At 45.6% G+C, this 18,608-nt stretch overlaps 2 protein-coding genes across 2 annotated transcripts; both read left to right on the top strand.

Annotated features, from left to right (window-relative positions):
* Positions 1 to 234: 234 nt before the first annotated feature.
* Positions 235 to 12,667, top strand: nampt1 (nicotinamide phosphoribosyltransferase 1). The gene is made up of 11 exons (XM_040173666.2): positions 235 to 437; positions 3,745 to 3,901; positions 5,054 to 5,157; positions 5,636 to 5,764; positions 8,014 to 8,172; positions 8,259 to 8,395; positions 9,482 to 9,707; positions 9,831 to 9,950; positions 10,024 to 10,164; positions 10,341 to 10,475; positions 10,670 to 12,667. Exons 1-11 carry the CDS (start codon positions 384 to 386, stop codon positions 10,766 to 10,768), a joined length of 1,461 nt encoding a protein of 486 aa, XP_040029600.2. The 5' UTR covers positions 235 to 383; the 3' UTR covers positions 10,769 to 12,667.
* Positions 12,668 to 12,743: 76 nt separating this feature from the next.
* On the top strand, positions 12,744 to 18,585 carry sypl1 (synaptophysin-like 1). Its single transcript, XM_040173667.2, has 5 exons — positions 12,744 to 13,435; positions 15,908 to 16,026; positions 16,120 to 16,324; positions 16,420 to 16,611; positions 16,762 to 18,585. Exons 1-5 carry the CDS (start codon positions 13,364 to 13,366, stop codon positions 16,894 to 16,896), a joined length of 723 nt encoding a protein of 240 aa, XP_040029601.2. The 5' UTR covers positions 12,744 to 13,363; the 3' UTR covers positions 16,897 to 18,585.
* Positions 18,586 to 18,608: the final 23 nt, after the last annotated feature.

Below are 18,608 nucleotides of genomic sequence, written 5' to 3' on the forward strand. Positions count from 1 at the left end.
ATTATGGCGCCATATATTGAAGACTGGTTTGTTTATTCAAGTGTACGTGTTTTATTGTGGGATGATATCGAAATTAAAATTCTTATTTACTCTTGGCTGTATCTCTTTCATGGTTCAGTGACCATTTCGGCCTTTGGCCTTTGGCACTGGCTGTGCTGAGTGTTGCCGAATAAAACCGAGGGATGCCGAACATTCTGTGACGACACAACCGCCCGCCCCTTTCCCCGCCCGGTTCCCTTCAGCTTGTCCTTCCCTTTCTGTGAGTCCTGCTCCCCCCCACTCTCCCCGCCCCCAACACGGCGACACTACCAGCCTGGAGTCCCCGACTGCACCGCACGCAACCCACTGACAGCTGCGACTGACGACCGACCGAGGGGGAAAAGATGGAGCACAGGGACGCCGACTTCAACATATTGTTAGCGACCGACTCGTACAAGGTAAACGTCGGCCTCACTCGCGCAGGTTTTCAGACGGAGGGAGGCCGGTGGAGGAGAGCCGCCGCTGACGGATGAAAACGAATGGAGTCAAGGTGGTTTCATCACTCCCAAGGCCATCCAGCTGCTCTCTGTGGCCGGCCGGCCGCCCCTCGGACCACAGCAGGGCCGAATGGGCTGAAGGAGAAAGGAGGAGAGGGCCGGTTCAGCGGAGCTAGGGTACCAAATGCAAAAAAAGCTGGCATCCTCCTGTTGGAGCTAATGTGAGCCGAGGCACATCTAACGTCACATATCCGCTGGTGTATTGTGGCCACAGTTTGCGGGCTTAAGCTAGCGGAGTAAGCTAGCTTGCTAGCTCAATGGGAGCGATACAACGTTATATATATGTATTCTTAAAAGCGCTAATGTTAGCGACTGGCTAGCAAGTCCCGGGGTGGGTAGACGGATAAACTGCCCGGGGGCAAGTTTTCAGTCAAGAGCCCCGCCGGGCGTAACGTTAGCCGGCTTGTTTCTTTCTTTAATGTCTCAAATGAGGGAAATCCAACCCGAGAGTCCAGCTAACGTTAACTGTTAAGAGCGTATTCACCTTCTGGGACATAGCGTTAGCTAGCTGAAATGCAAGGTTTGTTAAGACGCTCCGTGCCCGTTTTATTTTAATAAACGATATTTAACAGTCGGACTGCAGTTTTTTTTTTTAAAGCATTGCATGGAGAATATAAAAGTACAATAAGTGTCCCGCCGCTAGCTGACGATGCGAGCCGGACATCGGCGGTCCGGGGGGGTGATCTGCGACGGTGTGGACGGGGACAGAAGGGCAGGGTGGACGGGGACAGAGGGGCAGGGAGGACGGGGACAGAAGGGCAGAGAGGAGGACAAAACACAAACGCACGTGAAACCGAAAGGTTGAGAAGGAGGTTGAATAACAACTGCGCGAGGGACGCACGCACTTTTGAACATTCGCTGGTCTCAGCTGATGACGGCTTGATCATTATTCATATTATATATATATCAGATATATATATATATATATATATATATATATATATATATATATATATATATATATGTCTGTCTAAGTCTAAGGCTCAGAAAGCTGTTGTTTTACTTTAAGATCTCACACCATTACGATGTTGTGTTAAATCTTTCTTCAATGAATGATTTAGTTTAGGTGAATAGTTCTACAATGAGAAAGGTGGTTGTATTGTTGTATACTAGACTTGATATTTACTTACACTTTTATTTCTCAGAAATGTTCTGTTTTGGTTTCATTTTCATGACCACTCAGATATATTCTAAGCTTATCTCTGTTGTATAAAGATTTTCAAGGTTGCTGATTAGTCTTGAGAAGTTGCCGAGTGAAGTGGCGTCAGGGGGGGGGGGGGTAAAGAAAAGACATCTAACAGGTGTCACAATCAAAAAAAACCAAATTACTTTAAAGGACAAGGATTTTTCAAACCCTTCAATCATCAGATCAAATTGCCCTGTGTGTTCATACCCGGCTGAAGTCAAACTAAACACGCTACCCCTGTCCGTCCCTTCGGGGGCCGGCTTTCCCAGAGCACCCAAAGTCTCGGATGCGGACGTTGCGCCCTGTGGGGACACAGCAGCCGAGAAGCATCTTTTCTCGTGGTCGGATTGGGATATTTTGTTACCAAACAGTTAATTCTTCTCATGTTCAGCAGTAAATCCTACAGGGGGCAAAAGAGAAATGCTTTGCATGTTTTAGAATAACTATTGTGCAGCAGGACAGCTGGACTTTAAAGTATACCCTATCAATAATTCAATTTTCATACCAGTGTCCACGTATTGTCGCAGCCCTCGCGTTGCAGATGCAGGTGTTTCTTTCAGAGAGATGATCAGGAAGGCTCTATGCATCGAGCTGCAGAGTTCACTTCACATCTATTCGTGCAGCTTCAACGGCCGCTTGCAAATTCGTCCCATTGAAATGAGCCAGATCTCCTTAATTAAAACTCCAGAGTCTCTGAGGCTACTCGCTCTGTGTGATCAATAAGCCGCAGGTTTCCCTTGTATCACATGTCATTACACTACTGCATAATAAGTGAAAAGCAGCATTAGATGATACACAAATACCTCTGGCTGGTGTGTCTATATACATACACACACACACACACACACACACACACACACACAAACACGTGTCCAGGCCCAGTGTCATGTTGTGTATCTTTTATTCTATTTTGAGTCCTCGAAAGCCCGGAGGAAAGGACACAGACGGGTCAAAGAAACTGAGTAGGTCGTCTGCGTTTGTACGTGTTCTCCTCTTCACAAGCTGTGGACATGAAGCCTCTCCTTCTACTTACAGGGTTTATAACCTAACTTTATGTTCCCACGATTGTCGTAAAAAAGGAGGACAACCGCGTGCCCTGAAAGCACCGCTTGGTTCCTCCCATTGAAGTCAGTGAGCGCAGCTTATTACATAACAAGACGCTCCTGTAAGTGCATCAGACGTTTAGAAACATTTTGAAAGCAAAATCGGATCACAACATGGCGGCGAGAGCGCCAGCCTTTGCCTTTGCCTCGTCCGCTTTTTCTTCATTATTTGTGGAAGTTGCTCGCAAATGCTCCGGGGAAAGATGGCTGACCGCTGCCTTTTGTTGCTGTCTTTTTTGTGCGTGATTGTATTTTTTTTTTTTTTAAGGACACAGTCCCTCTGAAACGGTTTATTGTGTGTCTGAAACGTCTCGCACTGGATAAGAAGCTAGAAGAAAGCGTTAATTTCTCCATAGTAAGGAATAATGGAGAGCGTGTATGTGTGGGGAAAACTCTCGGCCCGATTGTGACACGTAGCACTGTATTATTTAGTCCCAACACAATGGATTGACTGATGGGTCTTTTGTTGGACTGGAATGTTTGCTCTAACCACAGACAATCACCACATTGGCAGCGCCATGTGATCTTTGCGTTGTGACCCTGAGCGTCCGCCTGGATTCCCGAAAAAACTGTGCGTGCTATCAAACTTGTGGACATAAGTTGAACAATTCGATGGACAATTCTGTATTATCTAGCAATTTTGGAACAAGGCTCTGCAATCTTTTGCAGTTCAATCCAGTTATTTGACGCTACACGTTGTGAAACTTCCAAAACGCTGTTACGAAATGCTGCGCATGATGGTGTTTTCAGTGTTTCAGGAAAGAATCCTGCCACCACTTTTACACTTTTACTCCGTAGACATCTTCGAGAGGGTCATGATAAATCTCACATACCGTGTGTCTGTGTGTGTTTGTTGTGTTCTCTCAATATCGTTCTAAATTTAAAAAAAGGCCATCTGCTGTTTGCTCTGTCCCTGCAGGTGACGCACTACAAACAATACCCCCCCAACACGAGTAAAGTGTACTCGTACTTTGAGTGTCGCGAGAAGAGGACCGACCCCTCCAAAAGCAGAAAAGTCAAATATGACAAGACGGTCTTCTATGGCCTCCAGTACATCCTCAACAAATACCTGAAGGGTAAGTCCGGATTTCCTATTAAAAAAAAAAATTTAAAAAAGGTGCTGCTCCTGCTTTCAGTGCACAGTGGAATAAAAAGTATACGTATAAATTAAAAGTTCCCCCTTTTCAGCATGACCCTGAGATTCCCACCCCCACAAAGCAGTAGGAGCCTGCAGGTTTTACCCCACGAAGCTCCCATTCATTGTCTATGTGTCCTCTAGAAATGCTGATCAAATAAAGGTCACATGACCTGTTGCCCACTTCGCTATGCGTGCACATACCAAAAGCTGCATTTTTGAACCCCACGTTGGAGCTTTTTTTTTTTTCCTCTCCCCACTCTGGTACAAGGTCAAAGTAGTGGAGGGGGGGGGGAGAGGAGGAGTCAGCTGCAAAACTGCACTCCTGGAGAGTGCTCGAGATTCACTGCACTGTAGAGCAGGTGCTTTTCTTTATTGTGTCCAGCGCCAGGGGGAAAAGAGGGGTTACAATGTGCTTCACGTTGATTGGACTGTGCAGAAAAATAAAACAAAAACATGTAAAACGCAAGTGAGAAAAGACGTGTATATATATATATGCATCTCCCTGCTGTCTTCTTAAGAGGATTTCATGGTTAGGTTCGGGGAGGGGGGGGTGGCAGGGAGTAGACAAAAGCACAGCTGCTCTCTCACCGTGCGAAGGGAGAAAGACCAGCTGTCCGACCGTCAGCGCTCGATGGTTAGCCTGTGCCATTAGCGATGCATCCCTGATCATCCAGCTCATGAGAGGAACCATGAGGAAGCGCAGGGAGCGCTTCAACCTTTTTCCTGAATGAAGGGTCGTAGTGAAAGCAAGAACTTACAATAATAAGTAAATAAATCAAAATCGACTCAACTTCACTATCGGGAGAGGGACACGCTCTTTGGTTCGTCCTCCTAAAGTGGAGTAAAGATTTTCAGTGAAAGCCAACGGACACGATTTTTTTATTTTTTAAATTTAGGTGAAAATTGACTCTCACATCTGCACTTTGAGTCTGAAGATGGAGCCAACGCATCACAAATGAACACAGCATATCCTGTAACCTTTAAATACCACAAAGGACCTTACAGGAGGTCATGCATTTGACCTTTAAACAAAACAAGAACGAGTGACATGTGTTTGCTCCTTTCTTTCTTTCCCCTTTCTCCTCTCCAGGGAAGGTGGTGACCCCGGAGAAGATCCAGGAGGCAAAGGAAGTATACAGAGAACACTTCCAGGATGATGTCTTCAACGAGAAGGGCTGGACGTACATTTTGGAGGTATGCCCACCGTGAATAGCTGTTCGGTTGAAGGGTTTTTCTACGGGAGGAGACAGCAGCGTCAACTCGTAAAAACTCCTCAAACTAGATTCAGATACTGCAAACGAATCGCTGTCGCGTTCCGGATTCCAGGAATCCGAGAGTACGACAAGTTGTGGTCGTTCAGCACCTTTGAGAGAGCACAGCGCTCTCCACTGCCGGGAGTATTTCCTCAAGTGGAAATCGCTGATCATCTGCCTCGTGTATGAAACTAGTGCTGTGTACAACACATACTTCCATAAGAACAGGTGCTCTGTATTTGAACCTTTGGCAAATTCTTGCTGCCGTTTGTAGGTCAAATCTCTTAAGTGGGGTGTGTGTGTGTGTGTGTGTGTGTGTGTGTGTGTGTGTGTGTGTGTGTGTGTGTGTGTGTGTGTGTGTGTGTGTGTGTGTGTGTGTGTGTGTGTGTGTGTGTGTGTGTGTGTGTGTGTTTTTGCAGAAATACAATGGACACCTGCCCATTGAAATCAAGGCTGTGCCGGAGGGGAGTGTCATTCCTCGAGGCAACGTTCTGTTCACCGTGGAAAGCACGGACCCTGAATGCTACTGGCTCACCAACTGGGTGGAGGTAGGTTTGTTTAGTTCAACACAACTGTATTATTCATCCGCTGCTCATCACAGGGAGTCAGATTTCACTTCCTTTTAGCTCTGGGTTTTTAAGTGAATGAAATTAACGTCTCACCCGTTTGCTTGATTGATTTTCATGTGCTAGTCGTATTTCAATTTAAAAAAAGTCTCTCCTGGGAACATCTGTAAGATTTATTGGCTGCTTTTATTTGATTATTGATTATTATATATATGTGCAACATTTATGTTCCTTTTTTATTACAGTGGAGAGCTTTAACACTTTAGCAAAAGTAATTATCTATCATGCTTGGCGGCATTCCAAACTACGCCTCTTATCTCTTTTAATCTCCCCACATTACAGTTGTGTCACAGCTTATTGCTTTATTGCTGCTCAGGGTTGTACTGTGCACAGCAGGTCAAGAGTCTAGAAAGATCCCAAAGAGTCTTTTCTGCTCCCCGAGGCATCACAACCATGAGAACGTCAGAACTGTGGACAGAATTTGCCTCAACCTGGTTAACTTTTTCCATTTTGAATCCACCAATAAGACGTTGTCCGAGTGAAGGATTTAGCTCGGTGCAGTTGTTAGCCAGACTTGTATTCCAGTCTCAGGTACTCAGGTTTTATTTTCCTTTTTGCCAGGAAAACAAAAAAGCGCATCCCCCGGGAGAAATCTATTTCTTGTATTCAATAATTCAATAATGAATAATAATGAGTCAAGCTGTGACTAATCGGCAAACAAAAACACCTGTGATATTCTGTCCATTCATGTTTAGCACACACACACACACACGTTTTCTGAGGTCAAAGTGCTGTGGAGGCAGAGCAGATTTTTTGTGATTCGAGGCGGGCGGCAGTCTGGCGCCTGGCGTCTGACGCCGCCTCCCACACCGCGCCGTTTATTGCTCCTGCACTTAGTGCTGCGTGGTCGCACTGTCCTCGGTCACTTGGCAGAACTAAATCCATTTGCCGGGAGCAATGTCTTCCAGTCTGCCTCTCGCCCTCGCCAGCCGCCGTCTCCAACTGAAACGCTCTTCTTTTCTGTTTGGAGCCGTTGATGGAAAAAGGAAAAAGTAGTGCCCAAAGGATGATTTTAAGAATAACACACACACTGTCCTGTTTTTCCTTCCTTATCTCCCTCTATTTTGTTTTGGGACATTGACCGAGAGGTTATGTTGGCACGTGTGTGTGTGTGTTTTGTGCAGGCATTCCTCTGGAGTGTTGTGTTTACTGTACTGCTGCCCCCCCGCATTTTACCATGAGAGAGACATGTTGATCACATTATGTTTTATGGGAATGTTGCAATAAACATTTTCTATTCACGAAGCATAATCTCGAAATAAAATAATAGCTTTATTATTAGTGGAATAAATCATGTTAAATGTATACAGATTCCTCATGGGAAGGTCATCCTGCATACAAGAAAGAGAACAAACGTGCGTGTTGCTCAAGGAGTCACATGAGTTCATATTGTGGTTTAGATTCTGATTAGTCTGAGGTCACATGGGGTTGCTACGTATTGCAGGGTACAAACAACAAACAACAACACTGCATATAATAAATCATCCACGGTCGAAGGCGAGTGAGGAATCCAAGCTGGACGAGTGCAGTAATGTGTCTCCTTGTGTCGCTGCAAAGACGGCGTTACACCCAGGCGCTGTGAATGTTTGTCATGCTTCCTCTCCGGTTCGACACGTGTCATTTCTGTCATACTTTGAAAGTCATAGAATTATGCAAATCACTGTATGTGATTGCATAATGGTATTAACTCAGAATACTTTAGTTTTAGTTTTTTAAGGAAGGGGGCGGGACTGACTTGACATGTAATCGACCCTGATTGTGTCACTGCTCTCTCAGGCACACATTCTCACACACACACACACACACACACACACACACACACACACACACACACACACACACACGTATTCTACTCTGATGATAGGAGAAAGTGTGTATTCATGAAACCTCCATAGTAGCAGGGGGTGGGGAGCACAGATACGCCACTTGTTTTGACATGAAATGTGTGAATGGGCCGCCCCCTTTGCTCACTCTGAGCCTGTTTGGTTTGGGGTTTTAATACCAAGTCAATACTAGAAAAGCAGGAATGGCGGTTTAGTTCTGTTTTTGTTTGACTCCAGCTCAATGTTCACGTTACAATTCTTGTCGGGGCAAGCTTTGAAACCGAGGCGCCAGTGGGAAATGACAAGGGACAAACTTGTGACTCAAATGGCTCCTCTTCCCTCCACCAGACCATTCTCGTTCAGATCTGGTACCCGATCACTGTAGCGACCAACTCCAGGGAGCAGAAGAAGATCCTCGCCAAGTACCTCATGGAGACCGCCGGCAACCTGGAGGGACTAGCGTATAAGCTTCACGACTTTGGCTACAGGGGCGTCTCCTCGCAAGAGGTATGCCCGTACATCCAATGGGACTGCCATGAAATCGCTGCTCCTTTTCTCCCATAACACACCCTCACTTTCCCTCCTATTGGCAGACTGCGGGCATCGGGGCCTCTGCCCACCTGGTCAACTTCAAGGGCACGGACACGGTCGCCGGCATCGGAGTCATTAAGAAGTACTACGGCACCAAGGACCCCGTGCCGGGCTTCTCCGTGCCCGCCGCGGAGCACAGGTATACGCGCGCACACACTTTTCAATTCACGCTTGTTGAAGCTCCGCCTCCCCCTCTATAGGCCCCTCCCTCTCAGTGTAGTCTAAATTCCGGGGTGTTTCTCTGATACAATCATGCTGGAGTGTAAAAAACTTTTACCACTTTTTTTCACAAAGCTTTTTAATACAAAATTAGAAAAAACTGAGTGCCGATCTGCCTCCCGATGCAACTCTGAGCGACCTCGCACTAATTATCTGCTCCGTCTATCTCGCTTTGTCAGCGGGGCCGTGATTAGCTGGAGGAGGAGATTTTGATTGGTCGTTGCGCTGATGCACATGCTGCTCGTCTCTCTGGTGTTTTTTTTATTTTTATGGCTGAGATCCATTTATCCTGCACACACACACACACACACACACACATCCTCTCTTTCGCTGCCGTGCACACAGTCCGCTCCTCCTTGCCACCGGGGTAGTTAATGCCGCTCTGGCGAACCCTTCTTCCTCGCACCAGTGCATTGTGGGATGGTGGTGGAGGTTGACGTGGTAACAATTATGTAATGGTACCCCCCCCCCTCTTAAAGTTGGATGATGGAGGAGTCTCAGTGAAATTCCACTTGACGTGTTTCGATGCCCGGTGTTTGAGAGCGTGTGTCACCTTCAAAGCTCTTTCGAGACACTCTGATTTGCAACAATTGATCAATTGTTGATTGAACTTTTATTTTAATAGAAGCCCCATATAGAAGTACAATTTTTATTTTTCCAAATATGTGTACGGAAATGTACATAAAAATAGAAAGATACTGGTTTGAGAAACAAGTGATGGTCAGGGTCTGCACGTTAAGGAAATGAGATTTTTCTTGTTTTTGTTTCTAGTTTGTGTTATTTTATCTAAAGTAGCCACAAGGGACAGTTTTTAACTTTGGAATATAGTCTGGTCCAGTTCCGATCTATTCTAAGGCTAAAACCAGGACTGCACTGTCCTCTAGTGGGGGGTATGTGGTATTGCCTCCTGAAGAGTGCTTTGTGGGTCCTTAGTTCTCTCTTTGCTTTATATGAGCATTTTTACCTTTTTTGAAGAATACGGTTCAACCCCCTCTCCTCTCTGCAGCACTATCACGGCGTGGGGGAAGGACCATGAAAAAGACGCCTTTGAGCACATCATCAAGCAGTTCCCCAACGTGCCGGTGTCCATCGTCAGCGACAGCTACGACATCTACAACGCCTGCGAGAAGATCTGGGGAGAAGACCTCCGGTCTCTGATTGTGGCGCGCAGTGCGGACGCCCCGCTGGTCATCCGACCCGACTCGGGGAACCCGCTCGATACAGTACTGAAGGTGCGCACGCGTGGACGGGCATGGCCTTTTTCTTTTTTTTTTTACTTTGCAACCGTAATCTCAATGCATACAAGCCGCGGCGCTGACGCCTCTGTGCCACCTTCCTCTCTTATGTCACATCAGGTTTTGGAGATCTTGGGTAAGAAGTTCCCTCCACTGGAGAACTCCAAAGGCTATAAGGTTCTGCCTCCCTACATCCGGGTCATACAAGGAGACGGAGTCGACATCAACACGCTGCAAGAGGTTGGCACGCACGCTACCGAGGAGGTGGGGGTGTTGCGTTCCTTACTTGATGCCATTGCGTGCGTCCCCACAGATCGTGGAGGGCATGAAGAAGCACAGGTGGTCCATTGAGAACATCGCTTTTGGGTCCGGAGGGGCTCTCCTGCAGAAACTGACCAGGGACCTGCTCAACTGCTCCTTCAAATGTAGCTACGTGGTCACCAACGGCCTGGGGGTGAGTGCTGATGCGTGGGTGAAGTAGTTGTTGGGTTTCATTGACTTTCACTGAAATTAAAGGAGGAGAGTACGTCGCAGACTTTTGGGAAATGCACACATGTGTGGGGTTTCAGTCTCGTTGTCGCTTGAATGAGACGTTTTTAAACTTCTTTGTTTCTCTTTTGGCTGGAAAAGGTGAATGTGTTCAAGGACCCAGTGGCTGACCCTAACAAGAGGTCAAAGAAAGGTCGCCTGTCTCTGCACCGGACGCCGAGCGGAAACTTTGTTACCCTGGAGGAGGGCAAAGGCGACCTGGAGGAGTACGGCGTGGTGAGTTCAAGGCCTACAGTAGCACACAGGCCATTCCTAACTATTAAGAAATAAATTAATTCACCATTACATTTTCTACATTTTTCCTTTGCTTGGCCTTTCCTTTCCTCTCTTGTCATCTTTCCTTCTCTAACCCTTCCTTTTACCCCCCCCCCCCCTCCCCTCCCCCTCCTTGTTTATCTATGCACCTTCAGGACCAGCTGCACACCGTCTTTCAGAACGGGAAGATTGTGAAGACGTACACGTTCGACGAAGTCAGAGACAATGCTCAGCTCACAGAGAGCGACTACTGAAGGCAAAAAGCAACCGGCCCACACCCCAAAACAGACCCCGCTCCCCTCAACCCCTCCACCTTTGGCTTCTGACGCACATCTCACAGAAATGGGGATGGCGTGCACTGCTAATAGATCCCCAATTCTAATGCTTGAGAGTCCCCCCTGCCCCCCTGAAACGTTCCTGTACAGAAGTGTATGAAAAAAGCGATGCACCAATAACATTGACTTCCACTTGGACTGTAATTACGGAGGCTGAGAGAATTCAATGCCCTCAAGCCCCCAATGTTCTAGCCTTTAATTAGAGGTCAGGGCCCAAATTTAAAAAAGAGCGATTATCAAGTACTCCCTGAATATTTTGTACCACGCCAAATATAATATTATGGGTGCATCTCTGAAGTCATATTAATGATCATCTACACGGAGTGTGAAGATCCAATCGCACTACAGAGGCAGCTCACACGAACGGATTTAGCCGAAGTGATTTTGCTCAAAATTTCACATCTGTCACAGATGTGTAAAGCTCCACTTGTGATAATAATAAATGAGGAAAAATGAAAAGAACATTTTCAACCGATTCCACAGCTGAAGTTACTAGTTTTGGATCGGCTCTTCGCAACGCGCTGGAAACCAGTCTTTGATGTTTAAGGCCAAGAGTTGATGTAGAACAGAAGAAAAAAATACATTGCAAAACGTTCTTGTCACTGGAATGAAGATGATATAACTGTTTACGAAAGATGCGTTGCTTCTGAAATGTGTGTTATGTGTTGTTGTACATGCTGTACGGGTGCTTGGATCTCTCTGTGTGTGTGTGTGTGTGTGTGTGTGTGTGTGTGTGTGTGTGTGTGTGTGTGTGTGTGTGTGTGTGTGTGTGTGTGTGTGTGTGTGTGTGTGTGTGTGTGATTTTCTTTTTTTTTTTAAAGGATAATGTCCTTTATGCAAACCTACTTGTTGATAGGGGGAATAGAGAACACTTCCTTTGACTTTTCCGGCCTTTTATTTTTGAAAGGAGACACAGCGGTTGAGCCGATAAAGCAGCCAGGGGGGGGTTAGTTTCCCTTTTCAGAGCTGGTGACATCAGAGAAACAAATTCGTTCAAGACTAGAAACAGAATTTTATTTTCACTGTCCCTCATGCCTAGCCGACTTCCAACGTGTCCAAATATCCTGTAAAACCTGCGGAAATTGACAAAAATCCCCAACAGGCGTTAGTGTGTTTAGTGGCCATTAGCTAACCCGCGTGCACCGCCATGCAGAGCGTGTTAGCTCGCTGCCATTAGCATTTAGCTCAAAGTAAAAGTCTCTCCTTGCAGAGGGGCTGAAGTGTTTGGGCAGCTTTCCTCGAGCTATCGCCCCCCCCCCCCCCCCCCCTCTGCAAATAATCTTGCACTGTTTTCTATATTTTCCTAAAGGTTTCTTGTTGTTTCCCCCCAATTTGTTATTTGATCACCTTTTGTCCTGATTCTGAAGTGACCAGTTCCACAGTTCTTTTGTTGTGGCGCTGCATTCTAGTATAACTCTTAATTTTACTGTTTTGATACTTCTTTCCTCAGAGAAATATTATTTTGTATGACAAAGGAGAGAAAAATGCCAGAAACATTGCAGTAAATATCTTTATTCACCAACAATGTGGCCATACTGCCTTCTCACTTGTACATATAAGAACTACTTTGACTGGAAGCAGAGGGGCAGCGTTAGGAAGACGACCACAGTAGTTAATAATATAATGTGTGTGTGTGTTACGGATGAAAAACTGTTTGTGAATACTTTTTTTTCCCCTGTTGTTGTAGTTTTACACGTATGTATATGTTGGTTGTCCCAGATTCTCTCCCAACACAACTGCTATTTTAACAAATATAACTTGCTATATTGTCAACAATACATTGATTAAAGAAGATGCCACCCTGTCAATTTGGAATGAGTGATTTATTTTTTTCCCTGCTTTTGTTGTTGGCTTGATTTAAAATAGGAATTTTACTTGTTTGACACTAACTTTTTGGAGGAGGAGGAGGAGGAGGTCTGCAGATTCTGGCGGATGTATCCAATGAAAACTCAGGACAAGCAGGACACTTGTGATGTCGTGTGGTACTCTGGTTGTAAATTAAGTTTTACTGTGTATTTCACATCTTACGTATCGCTGCACGTATCTAAAGTCCGCTTTGTGGGATTTTATAAAGTGATTGTTTGGTAGTTTGATGTTTGACTAAAAACACACGACGATTTCTCCCTTAAAGCGGCGCACAATTTGGCGCACTTTACGCACTGCGTCGCCTGCGCATTTTGCGCACCACGCCTTCGTTTTTCCAACAACACTGCGAAAAAAATATTCACTTAAGCGATTTTTTTTGGGACATTTTTGTTAAAAAGTCCCTAAAACGTGTGCAACTTTATGTCTTTATTGGATAGGCTGCTCTCGCCTAACTGGCAGAATTTGATTCGTTCCCTGAGTGGTTTTTCAAAACAACTTGGGCTGGTCCTCTTTTGCAGCGTCGGCAGTAAAAACCACGTCATTCGGCCAGACGACTCCCCCCTTTTTCCCCTCCCAGTCGGACCGACATCCACCGTTTAGGAGCGACTGGGGGAAAAAAAGCAGCTTTTTGGACCAGAGACGCAAATCATGGTGACCGGATTCCGACTGAACTTGTCGCCGTTGAAGGAGCCTCTGGGCTTCATCAAACTGGTGGAGTGGGTAAGTTCCCTGCGGGAATGCGCGCGGATCATACCCAGAAGACTGGGAGGTCCATCTCTTTTCTTCTAAGATTTTTTTTTTTTTCCCCGGCGAGAAAAATCGCTGAAGCAACAGTTTTTATAGTTTATGTACGATTTAACTTTATTAAGGATATAAACGTTGTTTGTCAATAGTATGCTTATATCGTCCTTATACACTTTTTCCTTCAAATCTTCCAAATGATCTGTAAGATTCACAGAATGAACGTGCGGGTTTGAGGAATGAAACTGGGCCAAAGAGAGTTGAGTGAGTTCGCTCATGTCCATAACTCTGCTGGTTGCGGGGGGGTCGGGGAGAGGGGGGGCTCCCTGACCACCCAGTTGCAGATTCATGCTTACCTCAGCAATAATTGACCTCACACTGGCTGTGCGCGCGGTTGGCTGCTCATGCACCGACCATTAAGACACGCGCAACAGTTTGCTACGTGAACGTCGCTCGTGGTCTTCGGAGGGATCCGGTGCTGGGTGGTGACCATCAGCTGTTCTTGTTTGTCCTGAGTACAAACATTCACAGAGCTGCAGTAACACACACACACACACACACACACACACACGCTGATACACAGACACCCCCGCGGGTCAGAGGACCCGTGTGTGTGTGTGTGTGTGTGTCAGCCGCATGCCACGCTTTTCCAACCCGGCATGTTTTGGGGGTCCACAAAGGGTCCGGATGGGAAACTGTCAGGACATATTTTCCCGCCTTTAATGGTGGGAATGTTTCCCGCGCGTGCGTCGCCTTGTGTACTTTTGATTTAATTTAATTTTGTCTTATACCATTATTCAAATGTCATTTAGAGCCGGTGTAACTCAAAGCTGGTGAATGGATGCTCGACAAACTTATAATCAATAAATAATAAATAAACATAACCACCATAGCAGATTTTGGATACACATTAAACACGGCAGATACAAAAAAAAAAAAAAGACGATATATTTTTTGAGTTCTGACCGATGGTTCATCACCACTGCTGCTGTCAATGAAACAGGATTGTTTCCCGCAGGTTTGACCCCATTCACCCTGTCATCCTCTTTGTACACCGATCATAGTTTTGGCACAAGAGTTGTTCAGCCTAAACACCCATACCTCCTTCGATGTTATCCTCCAAGCAGTAGCAAACAGGAAGGAGGGTTTGGAGTAACGGATGCAAGAAGACTGTTGTTGAATAACTAGGATAAATGTGTCAGATCTCTCTGCCCAAAGGGGGAGAAACTGGTTAACTTTGGCTTCTAAAAGGAAACCCACACGCTCCGGTGGCTTTTGACCTGCCGATGACCTTTTGTGTAAGAACATTGCTGATTATTCTTAACACGCTACTTCAGCCTTGCGACGGTATTCATCTCTTTGCAGCTGAAGGGTCCCGCCCACAAAAACCGCTCCTTCCTTTTCCTACGTGTCCTCTTTTCCTTGTTTGCATTACATGCGGCGACCTGTAACTGAACTCCTCTATCGCGTATCGCCAATGCTTGCATTCATAGTTGATACGGTCCATTCAACGTCGAGGCGTCCATCACCTCGTAGTGGAAGAATCCGTGAAAGAAGAATGTGAGCAAAGGAGCTTTTTATGGTGCTGTGCAGCCCAAGAAACAGGAAGTGGCCAGCAGTGACATCTGGAGAAACATCTGGAGAGGGGCCTCCAGGAGTGTCTGGCTGTGTGTCCGTGTACGTGTGTGGATCATGTAGTGTAAATGTGGGCGTCGCGGTGTGTCAGCTAAAGGTTGAAGTGAGCCGTCGTAGCAAAGTAGTGTTTCAAATGTAAGGCCAGAAACGCACCTTTTAGATGATTGCTAACGTCGCTCCGTGTAGCATGTCCACCCAAATAACACACTCTGAGCAGAACAAATGAGAACCACGGCGTTTGAGTGAAGAGATGTCAGCGAGCACCCCCCCCTTTCCTTAAATAATGTGATCCTTTCTGCTGCGGTTTGAGGGTTAAGCTAAGGAGCCTGACTAAAAGAATTTAGTACGTGTTGGCATGGAGAGCATTAGTGTCACATGGGCTACACGCTGAATCGGATGCTTTCTGCCCCTTCTGGAAGGAATCTGAGAGCTGAATGGAAGCATTAGTGCGGCCATGTAAATCACATTTAATTTAATTTGTGAGGGTTCGGTTTATGGTTCAGCTTAGCTACTTCCACGGGAGAAAAAATTATTCTTGAAGAAAATGACTTGAGAAAAAGGAGCTTGTAAAAATGGTTTAGTAGCAAGCTTTATTTTCTACAGATTCCATCCGTTATTCCCTCTGGCTCTTTACTGCTGAGGAGGTTTTAGGTGGCTTTTTTCCAACTGCACTTTCCAACACTTTTGCCCAAAAACCGCATACATGCCAGGATGATCACAATCGCATTGGGATTGGTTATGGTTTTCATTTTCCACTCAATGTGAGATAGTCACTTTTGAACAGTCTCCTAACTGTCTCTCGCTCCGTCCAAACAGCTCACGGCCATATTTGCTTTCGGGAGTTGTGGCGGATACTCGGGGAAGAACATCATATCTCTCGTCTGCGGCGATGGGACGAATGAGACTCTCGATGCCAACTTCCACTACCCATTCAGGTGGGACTGTCGTCAGTCAATGCTTTTCAAAAAGACCATCAAATAAAAAGGCCAGGACCGATCTGACCCCTCGGCCTTGTGTCTCCCGCCCAGGTTAAGCCAGGTCCCGCTCATCGTGGGCAACGCCACGCTTTGTAACCGCTCCGTCACCACGACGCACCTGGTGGGAGACTCCGCCTCCTCGGTGGAGTTCTTTGTGGGCGTCGCCATCGTCTGCTTTCTGTACAGCATGGTCGCTCTGTTGGTGTATTTAGGCTACATGCACGTCTACAAGGACTCCGACTTTGGACCCATTTTCGTGAGTATTTTCATTTATTTCATGGTCAGATCGCCAATATACTACACCCTCCCCCCAAAACGACTGTGAGCCGGAGACCTGTTCCTCGTCTCCAGGACGTTGTGATCACGGCGATCCTGGTTTTCCTGTGGCTGGTGTGTTCGTCGGCCTGGGCGAAGGGCCTGCAGAACGTGAAGGACGCCACGGACACCGCTGGCATCAGCAGCACGTTGGCCCTCTGCAAGGGGGGCAACGTCACCTGCGAGGTGACGGAGTTCGCCAGCATGAGGACCCTCAACATCTCTGTGGTGAGAACGAACATATCAAATCCATAAAATGTCATTTGTATTTGCTCCCATAATTGGTTTGTGCTGTCGCACATCATTTCACAGATTTACAGTTTTTGTGTCATATGTTGTCCAATAAAAAAAAAAAAAGTTCTGTCTGCAATCTTGCAGGTGTTCGGATACCTCAACATGCTAGTGTGGGCGAGCAACGCCTGGTTCGTTTATAAGGAAACCCGTTGGCACTCCCAGAAGATCTCCTCTCAGCCTGCCGCAGCTGGAAGGCAACAGGTCCCTGCAGCCATGTAACACACGGCGTAGAGCACACGCACACGCATCACACATACACGGACGGGGGAAAAAAGCTTTAAGCGGGACACTAAATGAAGGATGTTTTCGAGAGATGGCCGGTTGGAAAACTGATGGATCAAACTTAATGTGCGTTTCTCAGATCAAAATGTCAGGGTCATTTCTTGCATATTCTTGGCTTACTTGAACAGAGAACAGTTCTGAAAGCAAGGAAATTGTCTCCTGTGGGAGAAAGTGGGAGGCTGGGGGAGGGAAAGTGTTCTTGCTAAGGTTTCATGTGTAGATTAGCCATTAGGCTTACTGGTTATTTCATACACCATCACACCAATGCAATGGTGCAGTCTTTTGTCTTTTAACAGTAACTGCTTGATGGTTTCTAATGCTTCAGTAAGCTCATACGTGCACAAACAATGACCAAACTATTTAGGAAGATATTTGTTACTTCTTTTTCGGTAACGGCTGGACAAGGACTTAATCTATTATGGTTTATTGTGCCGTGAGTAAAGTAAAATATTTCATTTCTTGGACATTTTCCGCAGACAGAATAATTTGGGTCTGTGGTGCGATATGAAGCATAATATTCTATCTCCTATTACCATATCGGCATTCATTGTCATTTATTGGCACACAGCATATTACATTTGCATCTGTGGTTAATGAGTTCATTTCTTTCCTATTTTGTTTAGGTATATATCTTTTCTTATTATTATTTAAAGCGCTTTGCTTATCTGCAAAATGTTTGGCTCTAATATTCATTCATTCTTTCCAGTCAGCCATCTGCCCTCCGGTGGTTGCTGGCGGGAATTGAAATGTACGGACGAAGCTACATTTAGGAATTTACAAATTAAAGTACGTTGTGAAGCCCGCTGATGAGGTGATTTCCTTTAGTAAAGTAAATTAAGTCCACGCGGACAAGGAGGCGGGTGAGACGTTTTAAACCTTCTGCGTGAAGTGGGCCTCCAACCCAAATACCAGGAGACAAGTTCACGCGTGATGTCCTTATCACAACATGCATGGCGTTTACCGCGGTGCTGTGCGGTACCATGAGAGTGTTGCCGACTTAATTAGTTGAGGGAAATGTTGCAGCGAGAGGAAGCCAAAGTGCGTGATCCTTAAATGTATCTCTATCTGAAGACTTTTATCTTATTTAGTCCCAACTCCGGTACCAGAAGGTTAAATCTGTAACTTGATATCTGCTCTCATCACTTGTATAATGTAGAGGCGGCTTGTTTAAACATTCCCTTTTTCTGCATCGCTGTTAAACTGAAACGGCTCTGCCAACGTTTTTTGTGTTTTATCTTATTGCATATCTCCATGTGATTTCCAAACAGCTTTTCTACAATTTTTTAAAATCTTACTTTTCATTTTCAGTACACGTTAATGATTATTTGAAGGAATTCAGATTTTCTTTTTTTTATGTAGTTAAAATGTAAGTGGGATGATGATGATTCATTTATATAACTCTGCCAAAAGACAAAGTGAAGTGTGTGTGTGTGTGTGTGTGTACTGGTGACACCTCTGCACTCTTGTAATCATCATCCAACTCGCTGTATCTTTGTCAATGTTTGCAATGACTTTAACCTGCCAACTGTCTTTTTAAAGAGAGACATTTGTTCGCTTTGTCACATGCACAATTTCAACGTACCTTGTTTTTTTTTTCAATAAAAATGAATGTTTTTTTTAATGAATCTCTTTCCGTGTTGGTGTGTGTG

The sequence above is a fragment of the Gasterosteus aculeatus genome, chromosome 4 (genome assembly GCF_964276395.1).
Source record: "Gasterosteus aculeatus chromosome 4, fGasAcu3.hap1.1, whole genome shotgun sequence".
Classification (NCBI taxonomy): Eukaryota; Metazoa; Chordata; class Actinopteri; order Perciformes; family Gasterosteidae; genus Gasterosteus; species Gasterosteus aculeatus.